At 59.7% G+C, this 18213-nt stretch overlaps 3 protein-coding genes across 5 annotated transcripts; 2 read left to right on the top strand and 1 right to left on the bottom strand.

Moving 5' to 3' along the window:
- The first annotated feature begins 969 nt into the window (after window positions 1-969).
- SLC17A7 (solute carrier family 17 member 7) lies at window positions 970-12077 on the top strand. Its single transcript, XM_004440270.3, has 12 exons — window positions 970-1031; window positions 5202-5454; window positions 7105-7223; window positions 7516-7630; window positions 7709-7796; window positions 7987-8073; window positions 8165-8307; window positions 8950-9099; window positions 9273-9405; window positions 10068-10178; window positions 10342-10469; window positions 10673-12077. Exons 1-12 carry the CDS (start codon window positions 970-972, stop codon window positions 10964-10966), a joined length of 1683 nt encoding a protein of 560 aa, XP_004440327.2. The 3' UTR covers window positions 10967-12077.
- Window positions 9346-18091, top strand: PTH2 (parathyroid hormone 2). Of its 3 annotated transcripts, none has more exons than XM_087421371.1 (3): window positions 9346-9405; window positions 17213-17337; window positions 17857-18091. In XM_087421371.1, exons 2-3 carry the CDS (start codon window positions 17216-17218, stop codon window positions 18041-18043), a joined length of 309 nt encoding a protein of 102 aa, XP_087277497.1. In that variant the 5' UTR covers window positions 9346-9405; window positions 17213-17215; the 3' UTR covers window positions 18044-18091. The 3 variants fall into 3 exon arrangements, with proteins under 3 accessions (XP_087277497.1, XP_004440325.1, XP_087277498.1); XM_004440268.3 differs by lacking the exon at window positions 9346-9405 and adding an exon at window positions 9547-9889; XM_087421372.1 differs by lacking the exon at window positions 9346-9405 and adding an exon at window positions 13479-13842.
- On the bottom strand, window positions 12167-14822 carry GFY (golgi associated olfactory signaling regulator). Its single transcript, XM_004440269.3, has 3 exons — window positions 13628-14822; window positions 13091-13264; window positions 12167-12579 (listed from the first exon to the last, which is right to left on the bottom strand). Exons 1-3 carry the CDS (start codon window positions 14805-14807, stop codon window positions 12380-12382), a joined length of 1554 nt encoding a protein of 517 aa, XP_004440326.2. The 5' UTR covers window positions 14808-14822; the 3' UTR covers window positions 12167-12379.
- Window positions 18092-18213: the final 122 nt, after the last annotated feature.

Here is an 18213-nt window from a genome sequence, read left to right on the forward strand (position 1 = left end):
GGGACACAACTCAAGAGGGTGGGGACAGAACTCAAAGGGCGGGATAGATCCCAGGGTGGGAAGGCAATTATGGCCTTTAACTGGGGGAGGGGGTGGAGTATAACTGTAGGGGTGGAACTCACAGGGGAAGGAAATCGGGGCGAAGGAACTGGAAGGGAGATGCGCCCAGAGGGGAAGTAGAACTGTAGGGACGTGGGATTCAAGAGGGGAAAGGTGGACACGGGTGGATGCAAGTCAAGAGGGAGGGAACTGGATGGGGGAGGAGCTAGAGGGGACAATGGGTGCATCGAAGGGAGGGTTGGGATTTACGGGAGAAATAATTCTCTGAATGAGAAAAGAATGAGAGAGTTGGAACTGGGGATGGGGTTGGAAGTCGGGGGGCGGGATGTGGAACTGTGGGGGCACAGAAATTCGGAGGGATAGGACTGGGAGGATGAAATGCAGAAGGAAACAGACGAAGATGGAAGCGTACAAGACGAAAATGCGGGGATGAATTTAGGGGAAACTGAAGTGGGGGGCACAAATCTGAAATGAGGAAGAGAACTCAGGAGGAGAGAAAATTTGGGATAGAAGGACTTGGGGGCGGGGGGTGGCACAGGGGGGAGTAACTCCGGGAAGGGATGGAATTGGGGGCGATGCAGCTCAGAGGACTGAGTTGAGAAGCCGGAGGCGCGGTCTTGGGATGGAAGGGCGGGGACAGAATGGCGATGAAAGGCTGCGGAAGGAGGGCGGGACTAGAATGCGAGGGGCGGGGTCTAGCAGGGATGGGCGGGGCCTCTCCCCGCCCCGCCCCGCCCCCGACGCCCAGTGCAGTGACAGCCCCCCGGCAGCCCGCACTCGCAGCCTCCTTCCCCCCGAGCGGAGCTGCGGGGCCGGCCGGGCCGGGGCGGACCCCGGGGACCCGGACGCGGCCGCCCGGGCCCGCGGGCGGGGGGATCGGCGGGGGGACCGGCGGCAGGGGCAGCCACCATGGAGTTCCGCCAGGAGGAGTTTCGGAAGCTAGCGGGTCGCGCCCTCGGGAGGCTGCACCGGTGAGCGTGGTGGGGGTTCTGGGCGGGGAAGAGCGCGGGGGTCGGAGGAGGATGCTCATTCCCACCTGGGCGCAGACGGACAGCCTGGACAGACAGACAGACAGCGGTACCCGTGGATGGGGGACGGTCCACCCATCTGTCCAGTTTTCTCCCTCTGTCTCCAATGGTGCCGCTCTCTGTGGTCCGGTCTCACCCAACACCTCGTCCATTTTTCTGAGCCCCACCCCACCCCAGGCTCTGCCCTTTTCTCTGGGACTGTATATCCCCCTCCTTTTGGGTCTCTGACCCCCTCCCCCGCTTCTGGGTCTCTGTTTACTTATCTTCTCTCTTCTTCTTTCTCCGGATCTCTGTCCCCCTCTCTCTGGGTCTCTATTCTCTTTATCTCTGAGTCTCTGTCCTCCTCTCTCTGGGTCTCTATTCTCTTTATCTCTGAGTCTCTGTCCCCATCTCTCTGCGTCTCTGGCCATTGCTCTCACTAAATCTCTATTAGTCCGTCTCTCTGGGTCTCTGTCCTCCCCACCCCGGCTTTCTGTCCCCCCCTCTCTCTGGGTCTCTGACCCTCTCCTTGTGTGTCTGTGTCCCTTCTTTCTGGGTTATTATCCCCCCATCCCGGGTCTCTCCATCTCTGCACCTTTCTCAGTTTCCATCTCTCAGAGAGTTTAATCTGAAGCTAAAGCGGATTGGGGCCCCTTGCTCCCTGTCCTTGAGGAGAGGTAAGCTGGGTGGAAGAGGCCAGGGTATCCTAGATCTCTGGGGGAGAAGAGAGGTGCAGGCTCCTGGGGTAGGGCAGAGTGCCCAAAGGATATAGGCTAAAGCTAAGAGGGACTTCCTCCCAGCCAGGGAGATGACCCCAGTGACCTGGGTGTCCCCAGGGCAACCTGGACACCTTCCCCTAGTCTCTCACCCCCAACCCCAGCCCTGGCTCCAAGTCAGAGAAATTACTCAGCTGCAGAGAAGCCTAAAAATATCTGGTCACAGCGTGGGGAGGCAATGGCCTCATCAGCACCGTGTCCCCGCCGCCATTCCCTCAGACCCTGTCCCCTTGGCCCACCGTCCTGACCCCATCTTTAGTTGACCCTCAGGCCATCTCACTAGGCCATGCAAGTCCTTCTCTAAGTCTAACATCAGTCCTGCTTGCTGCAGACCACCTCCAAGCTCCAAAGTTACCCCGCCTTCTAGTAACATGAGAAATGGGAATAAGGCTGGACAGAAGGGAGGGGGCAGGAGGATGGTGCAGTGATGGAGAGGGGGTGGGGGAGCTGAGATAACCTCATCCCTTCTTTTCCCCATCTTCCAGCCCCTCCCCACCCTTTTTCTCGCCTCCTTTCACGAGTTTCTGAAAATACATCAGTGCGAAGTCAGGAGAGCCAGAGAGACGTGCTGATGGAGGGGGGGTGGGGGGAAGGCGGCGGGAGGGATGTGTTTCTCAGGCCCCCTCCCTCAGTCTCTGCTTCTCATCTGTGTCTGGGTTTCTCTCAGTCTGTCTCTGCCTTGCCCTCGCCTCTCTGAGCTGCCTCCTGGGCCCCTGGAGACCCCAGAGCTCACAGCTCCCGCCAGGACAGTCATCAGGGAGTTTGAGCCAAAAAGAGCATTTGCATCTGAATCCTGAGGCTCACCTTGATGGTTGGAGAGAGGGAGGAATGCCCTGTATTGGACACACACTCTGATTCCATTTAATCCTCTAGACAAAGATGGGGAAACTGAGGCTCAGTTTGAGAAGGGGGAGACATCAAGGGATGAGTACAAGTGTCATCATCCGAACTCAGATCACTTCCTCCCAAGCCTGGGAGGGAGGCTGCAGAGTTTCCTCGAGATGCACGATGCTAGAGTGGGTGGAGAACTCCCAGACCAGGAAACAGACGGTAACCCAGGGCGACTTGGGACAACGACATGGACATGGGGGGAAGGGGAATGCAGAGGGGACAGGAGCCCAAGTGCCTCCTTTCTGAGATCCCGGCCTTGGGTGGGGCGATGCTGGGGGCCAGGAAACCATCAGGCCCCGTTGCTACTCTTGTGTGTGACCTTGGACATGCTACTTCCGGTTTCTGAGCCTCAGTTTCCTTAGCTGTACAATGGGAACATAAGAGAACCAAAGGGACATAAGAGGACAGAGAACTCGAGAGAAGCAGAGACAGAGACCCAGAGAGAGGAAGATTGAGACACCATCTTCATTTTTGTTAACTGCTTTTCCTCATCACCAAGTCCCCAGACCTGAGTTGCAGGCACCCGGGGAGGGGAGGCACCCAGGGAGGGGAGGGGGATCTGATCCAGGCTTTCCCCTCTCTGTTCTTGTCCTCTACAAAGCGTTGGGGCCACCTTCACCTCCGCCTCCCTGGTTCTCTTATTCTGAAATAACTAGTACCACCTTGAAGTTCCCTCTTCGTAAACTCCCGTTCTACTCATGCCCCCATTTGGTAGATACAGGATACTGAGGCCCCCCGCTCCCCCCCAGTTTAGACAGCCTTGGTCAAAGATCTGACATCTCATAATATTAACAATGAATATCAAATTTCAGGGGCTGCAATCACATCTTGAGTTTCAGGGTCAAATGGCATCTGATATCAACCTGGGTCAAGGTCTAATCTCATTGGCTGTCACATTATGATGGGAGGGGGCAGTCCCGACCACCTTACACTATTCATTCTGGGAGCTTCCATTGCCCCTCTCTCTGGCTCTACCTTTCCCCTCTCTCAGGGTCTCTTTCCTCGTCCCCGTAGGTTCTGTCCATTCCCCCAGTTTCCTTCTCCCCCCACCCGTTTCTTAACCTCCCCCCTCCTTACCTCCTTAAGTTCTAGGATGGGGAGGGGTGGCTGTGTTCTCCCATCTCTTCCACCCGCCTCCCCCCAGACCGTCTGGCTGTTCTTTCCTCCCCCGTCCCAGTCTCCCTCGCCTCCATCTGTTCTAGCCCCTTCCTGGGATCCAGCCCGATCCTCCGGCTGCCTCCCCGCCTCAGAGAGGGGCGGCACCTCACAAATCACATCCCCAACCACTCTCCTCAGGCTCCTAGTCTCCGCATCTTTCTCTCAATGCTCTGGGCCTCTGCATCTATGTTTTCTCTCCTGGGTTTCTGTTCTCACCTGTCTCTGGATCTCCGTCCCCCTCCCTCTCTGTGTCTCTGTCCCTTCCCTCTCTGGGTTTCTGTCCCCCTCCCTCTCAAGGACCCTGTCCTGTTCCCCACTTCTCTCAAGGTCTCTGCCCATGTCTCACTCTCTCCCCCTCTTCGGGTGTCTATCCCTCTCTCTGTCTCTGGATCTTTCTCCCTCCTGTGTCTCTGACGCTCTTTCTCTCAGCCTGTCCCCCTCCCCCGTCTCTGTCATCCTCCTTTAGGGTCTTTCCACACCTGTCTCGGGGCACTGCTCTCTCCCTGTAGCCTCTCTCTGGGTTTGAGGTGGCTCTCCAAGTACCCTATCCATCATCACAGACTCAATCCTGGATCCAGAACAGGCGGGGGCGAGAGTCACGCTGGGGACTGAGCCAATCCCCTACCAGGGCCATCTGTCCCTTGCCAGGACACCACCCGCCACTCCCCCTCCCTACCCCCTAGGCTGACAGCCTGAACTCGAGGTTCCCCAGGGATGTCCAGCTGGGCTGCTGGATTCCAGGGCCCAAGACGTCTCCCCACCCCCCAGTCCCTGGGAATGGGCTTTGGGTGGCTGAATGGAGTCAGCTGTATGTCAGCTCCACACCTGGGGCCTGGAAGCAGAGAAGGGCATGCCACAGGGTGCAGGGGAGGAGGGGGGTCGGTATATATAGCAGACGTGGCTGAGAAGCATCTGTTCTTTTGACACCTTTGCTGAAGCATCTCCTTAGCGCCTTTTGCTTCCTCAAATAGACTCATATCTAGGAGAGGGGGCTGGAGTGAGTCTCTGGGCTTTGGAGAGGGGGCTGGGGACACAGGCTCAAGGATCACAAAGGATAGTCTGGGGTCTAAAACTCCTGAGTGGAGAGGTGACAAGGCTGGGGATGAAGGGAACTGAGGACCTCCACACCTGAGCCTGAGGGAGGAAGGGGCTGGGGGCGTGGATTCGTGGTCTGAGGGAGATGGAGACTGGGGGACCAGATTCCTGGGTCCTGGGGGGAGAGGGGAACTAGGGGCTGGACTCCTGTGTCATGGGGAGGAGGGAGCTGGGGGACTGGACAGCCGAGTCTTTGACTCTTCCCGCCCGGCAGCCTGCTGGAGAAGCGGCAGGAAGGCGCAGAGACGCTGGAGCTGAGTGCTGATGGGCGCCCAGTGACCACGCAGACCCGGGACCCGCCGGTGGTGGACTGCACCTGCTTCGGCCTCCCTCGCCGATACATTATTGCAATCATGAGCGGTCTGGGCTTCTGCATCAGCTTTGGTATCCGCTGCAACCTGGGCGTGGCCATCGTCTCTATGGTCAACAACAGCACGACCCACCGTGGGGGCCACGTGGTAGTGCAGGTAGCTCAGGGCGGGAGCCCTGCCCGCGCCCGCCCAGGCCACGCCCCCTCCAAACCACAGCCGGAGTAGCCTCGCCCATCTGTGCCACTCTCTCAGCTCTAAGCCCCGCCCCGGCCCACATAAGCCCCGCCCCTATTTATTTCAGATCCTTGATTTCAACATGCTGACTCTGCCCCAGCATCAGGTTCCCTATATGTTGCCTCTGCTCCATTTTGGGCCTCCTAGCAACTTTGCTCTGCCTGCACTCCACGCCTGTCCCAATGTCACATCTACGTAATCCCAGTCCCATCTCAGGCTCCATCCTGAATGTTTTTTTTTTTTTGTGAGAAGATCGGCCCTGAGCTAACATCCATTGCCAGTCTTCCTGTTTTGGCTGAGGAAGATTAGCCTTGAGCTAACATCCATGCCCATCTTCCTCCATTTTGTATATGGAACGCTGCCACAGCATGGCTTGATGAGCGGTGCATAGGTCCGTGCCCAGGATTTGAACCTGTGAACCTAGGGCTGCCGAAGCAGAGCGCACGGATTTAACCACTACGCCACCGGGTCGGCACTTCCATCCTGAATTTTGATCGTGGCTTTTCTTTTTTTGGTGAGGAAGATTAGCCTTGAGCTAACATCTGTTGCCAATCCTCCTCTTTTTGCTGAAGAAGATCGGCCCTGGGCTAACATCTGTGCCCACCTTCCTCTACTTTATATGTGGGACGCCGCCATAGCATGGCTTGATGAGCAGTGCGCACTCTGCGCCCGGGATCCAGACCCATGAACCCCGGTCCGCGGAAGCCAAGCACTAGAACTTAACCACTACGCCATGGGGCCAACCCCTGATCGTGGCTTTTCTAAAGTTGCCGCTGCTAAATCCCGCTTGGTTTGCTCTGGCCGTTGTGTAAAGCCCCACTTTGTCTCAGAATTTCCTCTCTATTTTTTTTTTTTTTGGTGAGGAAGATCGGCCCTGAGCTAACATCTGCCAATCCTCTTCTTTTTGCTGAGGAAGACTGGCCCTGGGCTAACATCCCTGCCCATCTTCCTCTACTTTATATGGGACGCCGCCACAGCATGGCTTGACAAGTGGTACGTCGGTGCGCACCCGAGATCTGAACCGGCGAACCCTGGGCCGCGCAGCGAAGTGCGCGCACTTAACCGCCTGCGCCACCGGGTCGGCCCCAGAATTTCTCTCTATTTTAGTTTCAGTATAAAGCCCCTGCCTCAGAAGAAAATTCCTGATTTGGGCTGTGGACTACCCGGTCCCTTGCTCCCTTCCAATCAGGCCCGCCCCGTTGGCTACTTCTTGTCCTTGCCTAGACTCCATCTAGGTCACTCTGAAAAAAGTCCGTAAGTTGGTTAGAAGTGGAGAAAGAGTCCGCACCCCCATATATGGGCCCCTAGACATTCAGAGAGGGGGAATGAGGCAGGGAAGCAGTCAGAGCCAGGCTTCTAGGCAGCATCAGGCCCCGTTGCTAAGGTAGTGCGCCCCTAGCAACGTGGAGGAGCAGAGTTGGAGGGACGGCTTGAGCTCTGATTGGCAGGTGTTTTGGCGCGAGAGGGATCCTTGTTGCTGATTGGCCGAGGGACTCAGTCGGTGGGCGCTGATTGGTGGAGGGGCAGAGCCTGGGGCAGGGCGGCCGGTTTGATGTGCCTTTCGGCCCACAGAAAGCTCAGTTCAACTGGGATCCAGAGACTGTCGGCCTCATCCACGGCTCCTTTTTCTGGGGCTACATTGTTACCCAGATTCCCGGAGGATTTATCTGCCAAAAATTTGCAGCCAACAGGTACAGGGGTGGGGTCTCAAGGTGGGCGGGAACTGCAATTGGGCTAGCGGGGTTGGAAGGTGTGGCCTTGCGTTTGGGGCTTCCTCTGGGAAAGTGGGAGGAGCCTGGGTTCGGGGGCGGGGTCTTAGAGAAAGGCGGGGCTTGTGATTGTGGCCGGTAGGAGTCACAGACAAGGTGGGGCCCGGGGTTCCGGGGAACGCAAGGCCTGGCCTGTTGTGGGCGGAAAGAGCGGAATCCTAGGCATGGAGGGATAGCTGGACCCTTTTCTGCGATCGCGGACTCTTCCCATCAGGGTTTTCGGCTTTGCTATTGTGGCTACCTCCACTCTAAACATGCTGATCCCCTCGGCTGCCCGCGTCCACTATGGCTGTGTCATCTTCGTGAGGATCCTGCAGGGGTTGGTAGAGGTAAAGCCTCGCCCCCTTATGACCCCGCCCCGTTCTGACCCCGCCCCTTCTTCTTGACTTTGGTTTTCTCCGCCCTAGGGGGTCACGTACCCCGCCTGCCACGGGATCTGGAGCAAATGGGCCCCGCCCTTAGAGCGGAGTCGCCTGGCGACTACAGCCTTTTGCGGTGAGGAAGGGACTGGGGATCCAGACTTGCGGGTCTGAGGCAGGAGGGGGCTGAGGGCCTGGATTCCAGGGTCTGAGGGAGGAGGGGCTGTGGCCTGTTCTTGTGTCCCAGAACTGCGGGGGCTGGGGGTCCGCACTCCGGGATCTGAGGGAGGATGGGCCCGTTCTCCATCCCGCATCCTCTCCCTTAGGTTCCTATGCTGGGGCGGTGGTCGCGATGCCTCTCGCCGGGGTCCTGGTGCAGTACTCGGGCTGGAGCTCTGTCTTCTACGTCTACGGTGAGGGGCCCGGACGCCTGGGTGCGGGTGGCGCTGGGGAGGAGCGAGGCCGGTGGTCACCTCGCTTCCATCCCCCTCCTGACCCCCCCAGGCAGCTTCGGGATCTTCTGGTACCTGTTCTGGCTGCTCGTCTCCTATGAGTCCCCGGCGCTGCACCCCAGCATTTCGGAGGAGGAGCGCAAGTACATCGAGGACGCCATCGGCGAGAGCGCCAAGCTCATGAACCCGCTCACGGTCTGGGCCCAAGCCTGCGCGGCGGGGCGCGGTGGGGCGAGGAGAGATATCTAGGCGGGGAGGCAGGAGAAAAGGGTGCTTCGAACCGGCACAGTGTGTAGATCGTGGTGCGTTCGGGGAGGCTCTTCGAGGAGACAGGGTGGGAACGCAAAGGGGGCGTGGCCAGAACATAGGAGGCGGGGTTAAAGCGTGCAGAGGAGCGCACAGGATCGGCAAGCACAGAGGGCAGGGCTAGGTCTCGAGGTGGGCGGATCCAGAACCATTGATGGGCGTGGTTAAACCAGCAGAGGCGGGATTAGAATGTGGGGGTTTTGCTTAGACCTTGGGGTGGGTGAGGCGAGAACTAGGGGACGTAATTGAGTGGAAGGAGACTCCTGGGTCCCTGAGGGTCATCGTGGCGTCCGGACACGGGCGAACCTGAGGGAGCACTATAGAGTCGGGACTTTTGCATCCCTGAAGTGTAACCATGAGCCTGGGGTGCCAGGGTCCCAACAGAGACGTGGTCGAGCCGGCGCCCCTGGGTCCCTGGAGGTTTTAGTGAGGTCGAGAAACCTGGGTCGGGACAGTGGGGTCCCTGAGGGGACACGGAGAGCGCCCAGCCCTGGTCTCTGTCGCAGCGGCGCCTCCTCTCGCCCCCCGCAGAAGTTTAACACACCCTGGCGGCGCTTCTTCACGTCCATGCCAGTCTACGCCATCATCGTGGCCAACTTCTGCCGCAGTTGGACATTCTACCTGCTCCTCATCTCCCAGCCCGCCTACTTCGAAGAAGTGTTCGGCTTCGAGATCAGCAAGGTGGGGCCCAGGAGGGGAGGGCAGGGGGCGCGGCGGGGGTGAGGGGGAAGGAGAGGGGCCTGGATCCCAAGGGGTTGGAACGAGGGACGGGGAGGAGCCAGTGGTGCACGAACCGCGTGGAGACTCCCGGCCGGCGGCCCCTCAGCCCCCGCCCTGTACGCCCGCTGGCGCAGGTGGGCCTGGTGTCAGCGTTGCCCCACCTGGTCATGACCATTATCGTGCCCATCGGCGGCCAGATCGCGGACTTCCTGAGGAGCCGCCGCATCATGTCCACCACGAACGTGCGCAAGTTGATGAACTGTGGGGGTGAGTGGGGCGGGGCCTGGGCCTGGTCTGGGACGGCCTGGGCGGGGCAGAGCGCGGTGGGGCGGATCCGCGGGCCCGGACCGTGGGAGGATGGGGGCGGAGTGAGGGGTCGTGTCCAAAAGAGGCGGAGCCGGGGGGAGGCCCGGCCTGGATGGAACGGAATCTCAGGCGGCAGCCTCAGGGGTCACGGCGTGGAAGGGCAAGGCGGGGGTGACTGTCCATGTGGCGCAGAGGCGGGACCCAGTCGGGTCTGGAAGGGCGGGGCCTACATGGGACCAGGCGGAGTAGGACGGGAACTAGGTGCTGAAGAGGGGCTATGAGTGGGGTCCTGGAGAAACAAGGTCTGGGCGGCTTGCTGCCTAATGAGTGAGGACAGAGGGTGCACAGATGGGGCTTGGACCCTGCGTCTTCAGAGTGTGGCCATGGAAGGCTCAGCTGGGGCGGTGGAGCCTGTGCGCGTGGTCGAGGGCCAGGCGTTGGGGAGGTAAGGGCTTGGTTAGGGCGGGCGCATGCGGAATGGGGGACGAGGCATTGGCCAGGAGTGGAGGTGGCCAGACCGGGGCGGATGGAGGCAGGCCGGGGTGGGAACAGGTCTGGAGAGGCGGTGTGGGGCTGCCTGCGCTCCGCCTCGGCCGGCGCTCAGAGGAGGGGGCCCTCCACAGGCTTCGGCATGGAAGCCACGCTGCTGCTGGTGGTCGGCTACTCGCACTCCAAGGGAGTGGCCATCTCCTTCCTGGTCCTCGCCGTGGGCTTCAGCGGCTTCGCCATCTCTGGTGAGAACCGCAGAGCCGCAGCTTGGGGGATCTTGGTCAGCTGTGTGGGGAGCTTCCTGGCACAGGAAGGGGACCTCCCAGCCTCGCAAAAGGTGGACTAGAAAGGGCAGCCGGGAGGAGCCGGGAGGACTCCGGTGTGACGCCTCCTGGCTCGCCCCGCCAGGGTTCAACGTGAACCACCTGGACATCGCCCCGCGCTACGCCAGCATCCTCATGGGCATCTCCAACGGCGTGGGCACGTTGTCGGGCATGGTGTGCCCCATCATCGTAGGCGCCATGACAAAGCACAAGGTCCGTGCACCCGCCCTGACCCACTCGCGCTCCCAATTTGTGTCACCCTCCCTGGGCTCCATCCCTGCCTCTCTGGGTCACTTTCAGCCTTTCTCTGGATCTCTGTCTCCCTTTCTCTGGGCCTCCCCAACCCCCTCTCAGGTTCTCTCTCCACCTCCTGTTTCTCAGTCCTCTGACCTCGCCTCCCCATTGTCCCCCCACAGACTCGGGAGGAGTGGCAGTACGTGTTCCTCATTGCCTCCCTGGTGCACTATGGGGGTGTCATCTTCTATGGGGTCTTTGCTTCCGGAGAGAAGCAGCCGTGGGCGGAGCCTGAGGAGATGAGTGAAGAGAAGTGTGGCTTCGTTGGCCATGACCAGCTGGCTGGCAGCGACGAAAGCGAAATGGAGGATGAGGCTGAGCCCCCCGGGGCGCCGCCTGCGCCCCCTCCCTCCTATGGGGCCACACACAGCACAATTCAGCCCCCAAGACCCCCACCCCCTGTCCGGGACTACTGACCATGTGCCTCCCACTGGATGGCAGTTTCCAGCACCTCCATTCCGCACACCTCTGGCTTGAGTGACAGTCAAGGAACCCCAGTCCTCTCTGTCCTGCCTCAGGCCTGAGAAGCACTCTCCCTCGTTCCCAGTGCTGTCAAGTCCTCTTCCCTTCCCAACTGCCTCTCAGGGGTAGTGAAGCTGCAGACTGGCAGTTTCAAGGATACCCAAATTCCCCTAAAGTTTCCTTTCTCCACTTGTTCTGCCTCAGTGGTTTCAAATCTCTCCTTTCAGGGCTTTATTTGAGCGGACAGTTCCAATCTCTCACTTTCTCTTGTGGTTTTGGGGCACCTCCTCCCTTTCCTTTAATCCCACAGACTCTCGGGCTGACCCCTGAGATTACTCAGCCCCCCTCTCCTTTCAGAAAAATTCAAGGTCTTCCTCTAGAAGTTTCAAATCTCTCTCAACTCTATTCTGCATTTTTCAGGTTGGTTTACCCAATCACCCATCCCCGCCATTCTAGGGATTGATTCTCACCAGCGTTTCTGAAGGAAAATGGCGGTTTCTAGCACCCCCCCCAGCTCTTCAGCCCTCTCTCCACCAGCAGATTCTGCTGAAGCACCAAATCCCCCAAAACCTTCTCTTTAGTTTAGCACAATGTCTAGGGAAATAACCAAAACGGCGGTTTTAACGGTACGCCTCTCCACCCCCATGCACTTTTTCTGACACGATTTTCAGGTCTAAATAGTGGCTACTCAAGTCCACCAACTCAACGGTTTGAAGCCACCACCATTGAACTTCCCCATGGTGGTTTCAAGATGCCCCTCTTCCCCTCAATTCCTTGCACTTTATTCTCCTGGGTGGTTTCAAACTACCCTCATTTTCTCAGTGGCCATTTGTGGTGTCCCTCAGGGGTTAAATGACTCAGAATCTGGGATCCTTCCCCTCTCAGACTCCCCTATTTTGGCTTAGAATTTGGGGAACATACATAGGAGAAGTCACAGAATCCCAGGAAAGGGAATGGGGCTGGGGGAGAGGGGTGTTTTTGCGGGGCAGGGTTGTGTCTTTGTGTCTCTGTCTCTGTGACTGTAAATCCTGCCCTGCCCCATTCCCAATAAAATGCTTTGGTGTACGCAGTCGTCATCGGCAGTGGGAATCACAGGAGTCCCAGCACCCGCGCCCCTCCTCCCTCACACCCACTATCCTAGGACCCCAGCCCCTCCTCCCCCAGGACTCAGGCCAGAGGTGGTGTCTAGCTGGGGGAACACGTGATTTATTCGTCCTCAGCCGGTGTTCCCCGGTCACAGCAAAGCATCTCTGTGTTGGACCCTCTATCGAGAGGACCACTATGTAGCAAAGCATGCCAGCAGGACAGGAGCCGTGGGTGCTTCCTCTGCCTGGGGATGGCGCAGGTCTGGCGGGACCGAGAGGGGCTCACACGAAGTTGTCGGGGAGCGTGGCGGGGGAGAGCGGCTCCAGGCGCTGGGGGCGGCCCCCGCGGGGCGGCGGGGGCAGCTTGGGCGGCAGCGGGGGCGTGGGCGGCGGCTGCTTGGTGGCGATGTGTGAAGGGACCCAGGCGTCCGGCGCATAAAAGTAGAGGTCATAGGGGTCCTTCGGGGCGTCCAAATGCATGACTGTGGGAGCAAAGGAGCGAGGTCATCCCCAGGCTGACAGGGGGCCTGTCCCCTCTGCTGAGCCGCTGGCCAATGGGGAGGCGGGGAGAGAATTTCGACCACCCCTTGTAGCTGGGTTTTCAATTAAAGGGCGAGGGCCCCAGAATAGGCGAGGGGGCGTGGCTTCTGCGCAGCAGGGGTGGAGCCTGCAGTAGAGGGGGCGGGGCCTGCAGTGGAGGGGCGGGGCTACAGGGCTCCAGCCGCGCTCCGAGAGGGGGATGGGGCGGGGCTTGTAGGAACCCGTGGCCCGGATCCTGTCGCAAGTCCCCGCTGGGTTGGGGACGGGACTGGACGTGTGTGTGCGAAATTTCAGAGAACTGGGGGGCAGGACTTGACCGTAGAGGGGTCAGGACTTCTTTAAGCCTGGGTGGGAGACCTGTACTTTTTGGCGGGGCGCCCTGAAATGCCAGGCGAACCCAGGTTAAGGAAACGTGCGGGTATTCGAGGGCGGGACGGTGGAAGGGTCGCTCACTCGGTTCATCTCCGTCGTTCGGAAGCCGGTGGTGTGCGAAGGGCCGGTGTCGAGCCGCCTGGCGGTAGAGACACCACAGCAACAGGAAAATGCCGATCAGTAGCCCGGTCCCGCCGAGAAATAGGCACAGGGCCCCGCCCGCCGGGCCCCTGGGACGCCCCACCAGGGTCACGCCTGCAGGAGGGAGACAGGGAATGAGCAATCTAACTTCCAGCCCCCTGCTCCCTCAGATCTAGGAGTCCAGCCCCCAGCCCCTCCTCCCTCAGACCCAGGAGTCCAGCCCCCAGCCCCTCCTCCCTCAGACCCAGGAGTCCAGCCCCCAGCCCCTCCTCCCTCAGACCCAGGAGTCCAGCCCCCAGTCCCTCCTCCCTCAGACCCAACAGCACCAGCCATCAGACCCGGGAGTCTGAGCCCCCAGCCTCCTCCCCGCTCACACTCTGGAGCCAGGCCCCCAGCCCCTCTTCCTTCCGACCCAGGAGTTCTGGCTCCCAGGCCCTTCCTCCCTCAGACCCGGGAGTCCGGATCGTAGCCCCTCACCGGTCTCCTGCACTCGTTCCACCACGATGATAGTGTTGACTCTCTCACCTCGGCTGCGCCGCTGGGGGGCCCGCGGAGTGTCAGGGGCCGGCTGATTGGGGGGCCCTGGAGGAGCAGGGGGGCCTGCAATCCGGGTTGAGGGAGGAGGGGCATTGGGCCCTTTAGAGCTAAAGTTCTGGGGGGCCTTCAGCTCAACAGTCTCAGGAGAATCTGAGGTGGGTAATTCAAGGGAGTCGGGCTGGGTGGCTGCAAGAGTTTCTAGTTTGGGATTTAGGGGCAGTTCATTTAGGGCGGTAGCTTCCTCCCTGAAGGGTGCAGGCGTTTCTGGGTGAAGACTAATGGAGATCCCAGGGTCAGAGGTCATAGTGACCTCTGATGCACTTTGGTAGGGGGTTGTGGGGAATTCTATTTGGGGAATTTCAGTGGGGCTGGGGTTATGGGTTATGTGGGCTTCCGGGTGAGGGGTTTTGGTAGGATCAGGATGGAGGGTCTGGAGGAATTCAGAGTTTGGGGTCTCAGTGGTGTCAGCGTCATGAGTTTCTGGAGATTTAGGGTCAAGAGTCTTGGTAGGGCCAGGATTTGGGGTCTCAGGGGCTTCTGCATGTGAGATTTCAGTGGAGTTAAGTTTGAGAATCTTTGGGGAGTCTTGGGGTGGAGTTTGGGTAAGTTCAGCATTCGAGGTCTCAGGAAATGCTGGGTGTGAAGTTATGGAGGGATTAGGCTTGGGGGTCTCAGGGGATTCTGTGTGTGGAATTTCAGTCGGGTCAGGTTTGGGGGTCTCAGAAGGTTCTGGATCTGTTTTATTGGAAGGGTTAATTTTTGGGGTCTCCAGGGATTCTGATATTGAGATGTTGAGTGAATTAGGTTTGGGGGTCTCCGGAGACCCTGGGTGTGGTGCTTCTTGGAGGTCAGGGTTAGGGGTCTCAGTGAAGTCAAGGGGGGAAGGCTCTGGGGAAACTGCATGAGGTGTCTTGGAGGGCTCAGGATAAGCAGTCTCAGGCGATTCTGGGTTAGGCCAGTCGCGAGTGGAATTTTCAGAAGCGTGAGGGGAAATCTCGGAGGGGTGGCCCATCCCCGTAAAGTTGGACCCCACAGACGGTGAGGCCGAAGGGGCGGCCTTGGAACTCAGCCAGGCGAGGAGGAAGACGAGGACGACGAGGATCGGGCTGAAGGATTTCATAGCTCTGAGAGACGCCTATAGCTGCGGGCGAGCGGGAAGGAGGGGGGTTAAGGCCGGAAGCCCCTGGGGAGGTCTTATCTACTCCCGAAGCCACGCCCACTGGTCCCCAGGTGGACCACATCCCCCGCCCAGTTGGGCTCCTGGGAAAGGAGGAGAACCCAACTCTAACTCCCTGAAGGCTGTGGGGCGGTAGCCGCTGTAGCTAAGGGAGACGGAAGCGCGGGGCTTCTTGGGAGTCGTAGTTAATTTCCTTATCTGTTTCCCTGAGGGGTCCCAGAAAAACTGGGAAAGAATGACACCTCTCCAAGCCCCCAGACCTCCTCGACTTCGATTTAGGAGGGTGTAGACCTCCGAGGGGACACGGGACCCCTTCCTCTCTGAGGGTTCCAGGGACACCTTGACTCAACAGTTGTTTACACTAGGGGAGGTTCAGAAGGAACAGCTGGGGGCTGATGGCCAAGACTCCTGGGTTCCCGAGAGTGGAGGGCACTGTGGGTCTAAATTCCTGGTTCTTTAGACAGGAGAGGTCTGGAGGTTCAGATGCCTAGAATTTTGAGGGAGCAAAGCTGGGTGGGGGGTGCTGGATTACAGGGACAAAAAGAGATGGGAGCCTTGAACACTTGGGTCCTGAGTTAGAAGGGGATTGGGAACTCTTGAGTCTCCGGTCTTCCAGAGATAGGGGTCTGGGCTCCTCAGAGGGGAGAGCTGTCCGGCAGGACTCATGCCTCTCTGTCTATTGAGGATGGAGCTGGGATCCCAGGGTCTCAGGGGCTGGTCTGTGGCAGAGATGCCTAGGTCTGTGGTCAGGTGGATGTGGGGGCGGCAGACACCTGGATGAGACAGGGTCATGTGGGGCTCTGGGGTCTCTTACCTGCTCAGTGGGGTCCAAGATAACAGCAGGTGAGCAGAACTGGATGCGGAGATCAGTGAATGCTGCAGAATGGCTCTGGGCAGGGTGGCAGGAGGTAGGGTCCCAAGGGCTCAGGTGGTGCACCTGACCCTCTCCCTGGGGATCCTGGGAGCCTAGCGACAGGCTTGGGCTCTTAAAGGGACAGAGATAAAGGACCTTGACTCTGGAGTGGGGAAGAGAGTTAGGGACTGGATTGCCTGGTGGAGGGATGCGGCCCAGCCAAGCTACCTTCATTTTGAAACCAGGGCTCTGGGCCCTCCGCCCTCTCCTACCCCCAAACCCAAGAGTCCAGGTCCCTGGTACCCTCCTACTTCAAGACCCAGGAGTAGGGGCCCTTAGCTCCCTCCCTTCAGATCCAGGAGTCCAAATCCTCAGGCTCCACCTACCCCAGAACCCAGGAGTCTGGTCCCTGTCTCCTCCACTCTAAGACCCAGGAGCCCAGGCCCTGCTCCCCTCCTCTCTGAGGAACTAGGAGTCCAGCTTCCCATGTCTTGCCGATCAGAGACCCAGATGGCTACCGCCCTTTGGGGCTTCCCAACCTTCGCCTACCTCCCCGCTGTTGTAAGGATCAGCGTGTGGGGGGGAATTGGGCTTTATCCTCACAACACCCCCAAATTCCTCCCCGGGGAGGCTTAGACACCTCCACAGGGTAGCTGGGCGTCTTCGCAGTCTCTCTAAGACTTTTCTGATTTTACCTGTCGCTTTACCTGTCTTCACTCCCCCCACCACGATACCCTTTGCCTTCTCTTGCCTTTCCCCCTCCCTATCTCTCTCTCTTGTTTTTTTGGTTCTCTCTCTTTCCGGATTTATCTCTGGGAGTCTCTGTCCAGGTGTACTTCTGCTCCCTTCTGTCTTTCTCAGAACCTTTTCCCTCCCTCATCCCTTGTCTCTAGCTGGCTCTTTTTGTTGATTTCCTTCTCTTTCGCTCTTCCTTCCTTCTCCTTTCTTTCTTCCTCTTTCCTCTCCTCTATCACTGTCTTTGTCCTTCCCTCTCGAGGTCACTTCTCTTTGTGTCTCTGCTTCTCCCCATCACTCCCTGCTCTGTTCCTTTCCCTGTCTCTTTCTCGCTCTGGGTTCTGCTCTGATGGTCCCTCCTCTGGTCTCTATTTTTATCTTTCTGACACACCCCCTGTGTCCACTTCTCTGTCTGTCTGTCTCTCCTCCTCCCGCTTCTCCTCAAGTCCCAGCTCCTGGTCCCAATTAGTTGGTGGCCGCCACGGCAGCGGCGGGGCCCCCACCCCCGGCTCCTCATTACCGCTGGCGGCTCCTAATGAGCCCGGGGGGGAGCTGACCCCGCGCCCCGGCCCCCTGGTCTGCGTCACCGCCCGCTGCGGGGGCTGTGGAGGCGATATAAGGGGGCTGCCAGTCTCGCTGCCCGAGCCCACTGCGCGGTAGGGGGCTCTGCAAGCGGGTTGCCAGGGGTGGGTGGGTGGTGGGGCCCGGGGTCCTGGGCCAGGACGCGGGCCTCACTGAGCTCTTCCCTGTCTCCCCACAGGTGATGGAGACCCGCCAGGTGCCCAGGAGCTTCCGGGCGCGGCTGCTGGTGCTCCTCCTGCTGCTCGTGCCCTGGGGCGTCCGCAGCGCCTCAGGAGTCGCCCTGCCCCCCGCGGGGGTCTTCAGGTACGTGCGACGCCCAGGACTCCCAGGGAGGGGTGGGGATTTAGAGAGGTGGGAAGATACCCAAAGAGAAAGGGGAACAGAGACTCAGAAAGGGGGACAGAGACCCAGAGAGAGGAGGATAGAGACTAGGGGTGGGGAGAGGGTGGACAGGAAATCGGCAAGGAAAGAGATTCAAAAAGATTCCGAGAAAGCCGTCGAGAGACTTGAAAGGAGTCGAAGGAGAAACGGATTCGTTCCTTGAGCAACGTTTATTGGGTTCTTGGTGTGTGCCAGGCCGTGCGCTGAGCGCTGGGGGCGAACAGGGGCATCACACTCGGTCTCCGTACTCAGGGAGCTCCGAACCTGGTGAACAGAGGCACAGAGCCCCACGCGGAGAAAGAGGGAGACAGGGGGACAGAGACCGAGCCACTCCACAGACGGTGCAGTAACAGGGCTTCGAGTTTAGACGGCGGGGAGGACGGGCGGCGTCGGGCGGGGGCCCTGGACGCGCGGTAACCGCGTCTCTGGCTCTCCCCGCAGCCTCCGCACCCCCGGCCGGGACTGGGCGGGTCCGGCCACCCCCGCGGCGCTGAGGACGACGCGGCGGAGCCTGGCGCTGGCGGACGATGCGGCTTTCCGGGAGCGCGCGCGGCTGCTGGCCGCCCTCGAGCGCCGCCACTGGCTGAACTGGTACATGCACAAGCTGCTGGTGCTGGACGCGCCCTGAGCGCCCCGCCCGCCTCCCCTGAATAAAGACCCTGTGCGCGCTCCGGACTGCGCCTCCTTTTTGCGCCACGTGTGCGTGTGTGTGTGTGCGCGCGTGTGTGTGTAGGTACGGGGGCGCGGCCTGCGTCGGTACTCTGGGATCTCGCCTCTCAGTCCCTTCTCACTTTTTTA

Source organism: Ceratotherium simum, chromosome 33 (assembly GCF_057802395.1).
Source record: "Ceratotherium simum simum isolate JZ-2026a chromosome 33, ASM5780239v1, whole genome shotgun sequence".
NCBI classification, from domain to species: Eukaryota; Metazoa; Chordata; class Mammalia; order Perissodactyla; family Rhinocerotidae; genus Ceratotherium; species Ceratotherium simum.